Source organism: Scardinius erythrophthalmus (genome assembly GCF_964197995.2).
Source record: "Scardinius erythrophthalmus genome assembly, chromosome: 16".
Taxonomy (NCBI): Eukaryota; Metazoa; Chordata; class Actinopteri; order Cypriniformes; family Leuciscidae; genus Scardinius; species Scardinius erythrophthalmus.
The window spans coordinates 14,869,696-14,880,215 of record NC_138236.1 but is presented as its reverse complement, the minus strand read 5'-3'; the positions used below and the strand labels follow the sequence as shown (position 1 = coordinate 14,880,215).

The 10,520-nt window shown below is 37.2% G+C and overlaps 1 protein-coding gene across 4 annotated transcripts in view; it reads left to right on the top strand.

The window, feature by feature from the left end:
* The window catches only part of sema6cb (semaphorin 6Cb), a 154,289-nt gene that overhangs the window by 104,892 nt on the left and 38,877 nt on the right, over positions 1–10,520 (top strand). For all 4 annotated transcript variants that reach the window (XM_081388412.1, XM_081388411.1, XM_081388409.1 and 1 more), the window contains exons 5-8: positions 3,690–3,804; positions 4,370–4,427; positions 6,383–6,439; positions 7,784–7,885. In XM_081388412.1, the coding sequence (XP_081244538.1) occupies positions 3,690–3,804; positions 4,370–4,427; positions 6,383–6,439; positions 7,784–7,885 (332 nt within the window). The remainder of the gene's footprint in view (positions 1–3,689; positions 3,805–4,369; positions 4,428–6,382; positions 6,440–7,783; positions 7,886–10,520) is intronic.

Genomic DNA, 10,520 nt, shown 5'->3' with positions numbered 1-10,520 from the left:
GATGTATCTTTCAGCCCTAGTTTGGACTGTAATATATGGGTTTCTTGTGGAGCAGAGGGCTGGTGGGAGCAACTATAGTGCAGAGAGACCATATCAAAATATGCAAATGGGTCAAGACAGGTACCTCAATTTCCGTGATTTTCTAGCACAGCAGCTCTGAGGAGTTGTCAGCAAGTGGCCTCACTGCATTAACTAGTTGCTCAGTTTGCTGCTTTTTACATGACACATTTAATGTGTAATTTAATAGCAATTGTCATCTTAATTTTCAGGAGTAAATTTAATTGTTGAATGTAATTGTCATTGCTCAGAAGCGAATTGTTAAACTAGTTGTTATTGCAGTTGGTGCATATGATACCTTTGATAGTCTGTCTCTCTCCCCCATAGCCCTGCAGTCTTGGTGCAGCCCACACATTACGGGTAAAATAAGTTGCATAAGTAAGCTTTAACAGAAAATGGCATCTTTGTTGATTACACTGTTTATCACAGTTGACCAAATCCATGCTATATGATTAGAACCACACTGGACTAGTTGTTTCTCATGTCATCCAGTGTGATCATCTTTGATATGTACTTAAAGGGATAGTTCACCCAAAAATGAAAATTTGTGGTTAATTTACTCACCCACAGCCAGGCCAGTAACGGAAGATTAGTGAAGAACAGTAAAGATTATTTTTTTGCTGAAACCGTGGTAATTGGTAATTCATTTAATGTAAGTCAATGGCCACCATCACTTTGATAGCTATATCAGCCATAACTTGGAAATATTATTTGTATTGATTTTTTTATTTTTGATCTATCGATATGGGCCTCTAATGTTGATAGGACCAGCTTAGTGTTATTCACTGCTATTGCAAGAATAGAAACTTTGGTTATTTGTTCGTCCAGACAGTATGTGAGACTTAAGCCGGTGACACACTTAACGACTAGCTGAAACATTCTAAGGGCCTTATTTTAACGATCTAAGCGCATGGTCTAAAGCGCACAGCGCAAGTTCACTAAGGTCGTGTCCGAATCCACTTTTGCTAGTTTAAAAATATGGGAAAAATTGTCGGCGCATGGTCTAAAAGGGTTGTCCCTATTCTCATAATGAGTAATGGGTGTGTTTTGGGATTTACATGCATTAAACCAATCAGAGTCTCATCTCCCATTCCCTTTAAATGCCAGTTCCACTCGCGCCATGGCAGATTCGCTATTTACATGACGGAATTTGATAGTGGAAAGACCAAACGCGTCTCCAGAGCGCAAACGGAATTGCTCGTGCGCGAGGTAAAAGTGAGCAAGCAGACCATCTACGGGACAAGCCTGATTCCACCATATCTTTATGTACACAATAATAATCTTTTACATTGTAATCCTTTTATTTTAAATATTTGGCATGTTTGTGTCGCATGTGTGTCCCTGTGTGTTTAATAAGCAGAGTGTATGCGCGTTGTGGACCCACCTATAGGCGCACATTACTAACGCGCTCATTAAATAACAAAAAAAAAATATTGTGCCATTGACTTTAGACCAGGTTTCAGTTGGTCAATGACGCAATCTATTTCTGTTGCCTCAAAATAGCAACGTGCCAACAATGAGCCAGAACAAACCTCGTTTTCAGACCAGCACGCCCATGGGCTTGGCGCTGCATTGTGCCGGGTGTAAGATAGGGCCCTATGACTGAACTGAATACACTTACAGTCTGTTTCCAATGACTGGAGCAGATTTTAAACACTGACTGTGAACACTGACTGAACGCAACTGTCTCTGACTTGGCGTTTTTGGGCATGAGCTGTCATAAGTATCAAATTACATTCATAATCGGCCTTACAGTCGTTAAATGTGTCCCCGGCTTTAGCAGACTGAAAATATATGTTAGACCTGTTAGTAAATACCTTCAATCCCATTTACAGGATGTGTGAATGTTGCCATAAGGCTGGAATACACTACACTCTCCAGATATTTGCTCCAATTTGTAGTTGGGTGGAGTTGTTTGTAGATTTGGGTGCATTTGTAGATGCTAGTTGTTGAAAGTTAGAAACTCAGAGCCAGTCTCCAGAGTTTGGGCAGTTAGAGTTGACAGATTTCTCCCCAATAAAGTGTAGTGTATGATGTACTGTATCAAACGTATTTGATATTTTGAGATGATTTTAGAACACATTCTTTTCATTTGTCATGCATCTCCTAGCAAGGAGGCGTATGTTTCCACGGGTGTTTGTTGTGTTCAGAACAACTTGAAAGTCTGGTAGTGTGTGATCCTCGGTTGATTAGTGTAAGATACTCAGTTTTTCTTTGTAACCGTTTACAAAGTCTGCAAGCATATGATATGCTTAGCATTTTAAAGTCTAAGTTTAGACCCTATCCTTTAAAATTTAGAACTTCAGTTTGGTTGAATAATCTTAAATTGCTTTGAAGAATGAAGCTGAGAATTCTTGAATATTTATTCTCATGCAGTGATTTTCAGTTGCAGTTTCTTTCTCACATCACTGGTTCATTGGCTCTGGCTCTATGTTGACATGCAGACACTCTGGGTGATCTTTATTGAGGGATGATCCTGCCGAGATCAGATGATGGTGTTTACCCAGTCAGTGTCTTTGAGAAAAGAGTGAAGTTTCTGCTCCAATTTAACCCTTGCATGTTTGTTTACTGCAGCTCCTGAACATCAGAGCGAGATTTGGTTCCTGCTGCGGCCACCTGTGGTCTGCCAAGCTCAGGAGAAACTCTAAACAATAACCAGTTTATAATCGCTGAGTAACTGTAGTAACAGGAATCATTAAAAAGTCCAGATTTTCTTTCCACCCCAAGGTCATGTTTGCCACCCTGTGTCTGCTACTTTGGTGCAGTGCACAGTTTCCAAACAGACCTGCAAATGAAAGGTCCCTGCAGGTCATTGCGGACGTCTCTGCGGGTCTGAAAATGTTGTGTAACCCACTCGGCCTTTGAAAGTAGAGCATGCCAAAGTGACTTGACTCATCTCTGACACTGTGCTAGAAAACAATCTGTGTAAATGAGATTAATTAGCAAATTATATTTCTGAGTGTAAAGACACTTTGGATTTAAATAGGCAAATTCTTATGACATTATTGAAATGTTTATTATGTTTCTAGCATGTTAAATGTTTGGCAACAGTTCTTCTAACCCTAATTGATGGAGTGTGTAGCTTTTCATTTCTTAAACAACCATGTAGGAAGAGACATCATGGTCATATTCCAGGATGACGATGTCAAGATTCATCAGGCTAAAATTGGGAAAGAATGGTTGGCAAGGGAGCATGAAGAATCATTTTCACGCATGAATTGGCAGACCTTTAATTCATTGAAAGTCTTTGGGGTTGTCTATACAAGATCTTGACCAAAAATTGATGCACCTCTTGATGGATATAAATGAATCTTATATATTACACATTATTTATTGATGAATTTAGCTTCTGATGTAAATTTATATTCTTTCAAGGATGTTTTTCCTCAACTTTTTGAGGAGGGGGAGGAATGTGAATATTTCTATTGTTGCTTCTGAAATTTTTGTGAAAAGACTTTAAAGACTATACAAGAGGAGTTAACATTGCGTACTGTTAACAAGTTACACTTAATTTGAAAAAGTTGATGTGAAAATAAGAATAATCCTTCATGTGCTGCTCTGACACCAAGATGGTAGACCGTGATCATTTCTAGTTGATTTTAACTCCGTCTTCTCTCTTCCCTATCTTGAAGACACCTACCTGTACCCCAGTTTCCAGGGGAACATGTCAGATAACGACACCGCCAGACTGGGGCTGGATTTTCAGAGGATGCTGCGGATTAACCACATGGTCTACATTGCTGCAAGGTATGTCGTGTCAGTTCAATCACATGCTCACACTGCACACAACACCACAGCACACACATTTCAAAAGATTCCAGACCTCAGGATCCGTACACACTAGTGCTGTTTCTCCAGACACCTGCAGCGATAAGACCCACACACTAATGGTAAGGGTCGTGTGATTGGGCCAATCAGTCTCATTCAGACCTAGATTGCAGACAGATGGATGTTCACTCGCTCTCTGACACCTCTTTCACCCCTTCCATTTCATCCCTGTCTGTCTCTCCACCACTCATGCTCTCTCACTCTCGTTTTTTGCTGTCCTCTGCCCTCTTCAATTCAGCTCAAGGTGTTATTGGCACTGTATTGTTACTTATTGAAGGAAATGGCCAAAAGAATCTCAGTTGCTTAAACACTTGATGAGAATATTGGCATTTCTTTATCTCTCTCTCTCTCTCTCTCTCTCTCTCTCTCTCTCTCTCTCTCTCTCTCTCTCTCTCTCTCTCTCTCTCTCTCTCTCTCTCTCTCTCTCTCTCTCTCTCTCTCTCTCTCTCTCTCTCTCTCTCTCTCTCTCTCTCTCTCTCTGTAGAGATCACGTTTTTGCCATTAACCTCAGCGCTTCAGCGGAGCGTATCGTCCCCCAACAGGTAAGCTCACCTTTTTCTCAACTTTCTGTTTCAGTCATCTCTAATGTTTTTCTTTCTCTTAGATCAGTGATGTGAGTGCGTAAAGTAGAATATTCACTTTTATTCGTCTTTGGGGGAGGACCATTTAGAAATCCCATTTTTCAAATGAGCAATTCTCTTTATGGTGGCTTTAAAGGACGCATATTCTACACTCTTATGTCTATTTTTCCCTGAGGTCCACTTGAAATGTTAGTCAAGGTCTCTTACACAAAAAACAGCCGTAATTTAGTTTTGCATGACCATTTTCCACCTTCAGTGTGACACTTGGAATTAAATAGGCTGTTTATGCTACTGTACATTCTGTAGGGATCTTTGTGCTAATGACCTTTATTATGATTGGCTTAGCTCATTGCATGGGAAATGAGTTACAACATTTACTGAAAAACCTCTTTACAGGCCTATTGCTTAACAAAACAACCTGTACTGAAATGTGTAGCACACTGCTGTAGACTGTTGCCACTTTCAACAAATATGCTATTTTTTGTGCTTCATGATTGTGATTTTTTATTTTTTTTTTATAATATAACAAAATTCAGCTAGCATAACTAGCTAGTTTTAAACGCATCAGATGTCTGTATCCCCCATTTTGGTCATTCTCCCACTTCATTTCCTGTCTACTCTACTATCCTATCTTAAAAAAGGCAAAAACGCCAAAAATGAATATTTTTGAAAAATAAAGTTGTTATTTTGGCCTGCCCCACGTTATAGCTCTTGACCTTCTCGACTGTATCAGGCAATTATAAATTATACAATATCATAATTTTGATCGTAAAATTACTAATTGTAAAAATTTGCTAATTAATTGCTACCAAAACAAAATATTTAAATGGCCCACAACTCTGTCATCAGTTTGTTTATGTAATATTTATTTCTAAAATGAAAATACAAAATCTGGTTTTAAACTGTATTTAGATGTCCCATTTAAAAAATTTTCATAATATTGAATCACAGGCCTCATATAAAATATGATAAAAAAATTATCATAGAAAATATAATCAGTCATATACTATTTAGCATGACCTCCTGAGGTTCGTGATCAAAGTTAAGCATCTTCTTTCACATGTCACAGTAAAGAACAAAATCCTATTTTTATTGAAAGTATGCATCTTAAGGTGTTTAAGAATCTATTTTTGTACCATATTTAAGGTAAGTGGCTGTTTTTTTTCCCTAGAAAGACCCATTTTTGCTGTTACACAGGCTGAGGAGGCAGTTTTGAGTTCTGAGTTCTGAATGTTATTTAGTTAGACTTATTTAGCTATTTTAAATGGCAAAGGAAATCCTGTTTTTCCATCATACATTGTTATTACGCACAGCAGTCATATGAAATGTAATAATGTTGATGAAGCAGTCTGCTTATGAGTAGATAGCCCACTCTTTCTCTTTTCTTTTTTGTCCTTTGGGTCTCGCTGACAATATTATCTTAACTGTTGAGAGTAAGATGTCACTGCAGCAAATAGTTGTGTTAGTGAGAGTGTTGTTTTTAGCTTGTCATGGTATGTGTGTGTGTGTGTGTGTGTGTGTGTGTGTGTGTGTGTGTGTGTGTGTGTGTGTGTGTGTGTGTGTGTGTGTGTGTGTGTGTGTGTGTGTGGGTGGGTGGGTGGGGGGGGTGTTGATTGCCTGCTGTTCCTGATGGGTGGGCAGACATGTGGCGGCCCAGTAAATCTCTGAAATACTGCCTGACCTAATGACACGAGCAAGCACCCACACACACACACACACACACTTACTCAAATTGTTAACAACCTGAGGGATCTCTCTTTTCCTTCTTATTGCTCAAGTCTTGCTTGTCTCTCTCTCTTTCCTCCTTTTTATGTTTATTATGTGTGATGCTTATTGAAGTAAATGAGATTTTCCAATTGCAGCTGTTGTGAATGGCAATGAGCCTGTTATTGTTTGTTTGTTTGTTTGTGTGGCAGAAACTGACATGGAAGACAAAGGATGTGGAGAAATGCACAGTCAGGGGGAAAAACAGCGTGAGTACACAACTCTTTTATTTCTCCTTCTCTTTCTCCATGTAATTGTGTGATAGAAGTCAGCAGCTGTTGCATTTAGTGGTTATTAGTCGGGCATATACAGACCTTCATCTAAACGGCAGGTCTGGTCTACAGTGCAGCTTATTCTGAAAAAGAACAGGAAGAACATAGACAGCAAGAGAACATCTGACTGACATACACATTTCATTTTGTGCTGATTTGAGGTGGATTTTTCTGGAATAGATCCTACAGTAATAGACTGGTGAGAGAGAAAAAAGAGCCCAGTCTTTTTGAATGGTTATGAAGTAAATATCGGAATAATGTGTATAGATTTTTTTCTGGTCAGAATTTCTGCCTATCCAAAATTAAGTATTATTTTGATGACATAACTGAAAACAAATCAAAATATACAGACCAAAACAATTAAATAAAATACTTTGGATGTTTATCAATACTGATAATATATCAGTATTAATGGACAATATATAGTTTTATTTAAAAAAATGTATCTAATATTTTTTTAATAATTTTTAAAAAATAATTTTACATTTTATCTTAAGAGATTTTTTAAAATGTATCTGTATTGGATGAATTAAAATATTTAATAGGGCATGCATTCTAATTTTCTCTATTTTTACTTCTAGATCATTTTAGTTTTAATCTAACTAATTTGTATCTAATCTAACCTAAAATGAATCTTTAAAAACACTTATATTCCAAACTGTTAAATGTATTTTTAGCAAATCTTAAAATATAAAATTTTCATACTGTACATTATAATGTTATTATGCCTAAGTTCACTCACTTGAAACATTTTAAATGATTTATTAGATTTTAGTGTTTTATTTTCAATTTATTTGGAGAAAATTGTATAGAATTTTACTATAGAATTTTACTCAATTATCGTGCACAACATGAAAATAATTATCCTCCAGATTTTTAAAAAAGTGCCCTTATCCCTCAAATTTGTAAAGCCAGTCAATTAGTTTAGAGTTTGCCAGATCGAGAAGACACTTGCCAGTTTTGTGATCAGTATGCATCAGATGGTCAGTAAATGGTCTGAAGCTAAGACTAAGTGGTTCTCCACAGGTGGCTGTATACGTGAAGATATGTAAACACACACAGGTTTTATAATATCATTGTTGGTTGAAGACAGAGTTGCAGTGAGCGAGTCAGATCCTGGAGCTCAGCATAGGGATTATGGTAATTTGTGTGTGGAAGTGGAGGAAAAAGGGAGTCAGTAATGATGCTCGCTGTAAGCTTCAGGATGAGTCAATCTGTGTGTGTGTGTAATTCAGGAGTTATATATAGTGTGAGTAAAAGCCAGTGTCTTGTCTTTCACAGGATGAGTGTTACAACTACATCAAAGTGCTGGTGCCACGTAACGATGAAACTCTCTTTGCATGTGGAACCAATGCGTTCAACCCCACCTGTCGCAACTACAAGGTATGATGAGTCTATTTCTGTCACAAGCACGCACATATACACACACACACACACACACTTACACACAGTTATTTCCTCCTACAGATGCGTATTCTGAAGCTTCCCTTTAAAGAATCAAAATTGACGGTCTACATACACACATCTACTTAAATTTGTCAGCATTAAAATTAATTTGAATATTAGGCCTGTTCAAAAACGTATATATCCTGCTCTTTCTCAGAAATTAATTCATATCCTGTCACACCTGTTTACAACCTGATTTTTTTTTTTTCTGTGAGAGAGGTCTGCGTTCTCCCATCAACACTGTATTTTGGCTAAACGAAACAATTTCTGCAGTTGCAATGAGCAGTGTTAACACATTTTAGTCATATTAACTGGGTTTCCATCCACTTATTTTTGGGATTTTTTGGGGGGGAAATCCAAAAATGCTGGATGGAAGCATCAATAAATAAAATCAGGCAAATAAAATTATTAAAATACATAAAAAATTGTGGTGGATAAATGTTTTATTTGGTGTGCACGTAAAGAAACACATTTACTGGATAAATTCCTAGATGTGTCTAATGTTGTGACTAATTTGCATAGATGATTGGCTGCTATTATTTCGCTCAGTTATTTGACTAGTATTATTTATTTGGGAAGAAGACGTGCACATAAACTACAATAGAAATGTATTTAATGATGGGTGTCAAAAATGTCATGTGACTTTGCTTCAAGTAAGGTGACTGAATAATACACTCAGATGATTGGCTGCTATTGCTGCCAAAACCATCTGACATGAAAACCAGAAATGTATTACATTTAATAAAAGAGCCATATAGTGAATACAACATTTTAATTTCTAGTAGGCAATCATCAATTTTTCCAGAAGGCAACGTTTTTGTTCTTTTGAATTCATGGGAAACGCCGTTTTATTTGCTAGTTATTTTTTGTGATTTTCCATGTTTTCTTTTTTTTCATGACACTCTGCTTAAAAGACAACTTGAAATCAAAATGATCCTTTTTACTTTCTTATTAAATGCTTGGTGTTTTGCTACTTAAAAAATATTTTATTCAGTCCCTGTAAAAAACTGCAACAAATCACTAGCTTAGTGATGTGGAATCAGGCCTGTCCTGTGATTGATGGTTTTCCATCAACATTAGCAGATCTGTTCCTGAGCGGTGTGTGTGCATGTGTGTTTTTGTTTGCCAGAGAGCATGTAAATCTGACTAAACGCTGGAGGAGGCCAGCAGGGAGTCATGGATGAGGCTCTGCTCTCAACTTTTCCATTTGAGGCTCTTTGGAGATCTTGATTTATGCACCTTGCCCTGAAGGCATCTTCCTTCCATATTCCTCTCTTTCCTCTTCCTCTCCGCTTCTCTCTCAGTCTGTCTCCATTTTCTCATGCTTACAGTCTCGTTTTTCTGCATCTCACCGAGGAGAGGGATGTTCTGTTAGAGCCCTGGAGAGGGACAATATGTCATGTCTTGCAAATCATGTCGCTCAGTTCCTCTGCCTTGTCTCCTCACGCATTCCTTCACTCTCAACTCACAACTCGAGCTGTGGAGAACTTTCTGGAAAACTGTGCAAGGAGAGGTTAAGGAGAGATTGTTATAGTTAGATGATTGTTATAATATATACTTTTGAGACTTTTGGAAAAGTTAAATTTACCATTTTCTCACTGTTACACTTTCCCATATTGTTACATGCAGATTACCTTTGCTTTCATCTGTTGCTCATTTAATGTTTTAAAACACTAATAATTGTATTATTATTATTATTATTATTAAATATGTCTTATTATGCTTATTATGAGGTCTTATTACATTTTCAACCTTCTTTAGTGTGTAATGTTGTTGAGCATGAAAAGGGTTTGAAAAGTCCACTTCATAAGGAGGTATTCACTATATCAGTAAGCACTGTTTCTGAACCCCCTGAAACGCCTTGATTGTAGTCTTGAGTTTTCTTCCGGGAACGTAAATGTCACAATATTCCTCATTTAAATAATTTGTGCCCAAGGCATGCACAAAAAAGCGGTGAGCAGGGTGCCAATTGCTTATGGCAAGGTATGGCTGCTGCCATACCAATGGACTACTTGCACAACTTAGTACATATCGGGAGTTTCCGGTTGGAGCGTTCAGCGCACCTACATACATGAGAATGCAGATTATCACTACGTTTTATGGATGCCAATTGATTAAAACAATGAATAATGATCTCTGTATTAATTATCTTGAGCGTGCTGAAATGTTCTTATAAATATATTTTCTTTCCAACTCTGCATTCTGAATAATAAATGGGCTAAATATATTTATCCACTAACCTGCAGCAGTCCTATATGCTCGTCTTCTCATTAACAGTGTTTTTCTCTTATATTTTATACCTGTTGAGTTTACATTTTTAAATGAATTTGACTAATAAAAAGGATTGCTTGTGTGCATTGGTGCTTTATTCCAGTCTTTTAAAATAGCTTTTAATGAATGCTCGCGAGGTGCCTTTAACGATGTTAAATAGGCTATAGGCTATTTAATTAATTTTAAACAGTAACGCACACAGCGTAGAGGAGAATGACAGTCAACTACTTTGAATATTAATTGAGCATTTTGGGCATAAACATGTTTATAGTAAAAAGATTGACATTGAAAAATGACACAA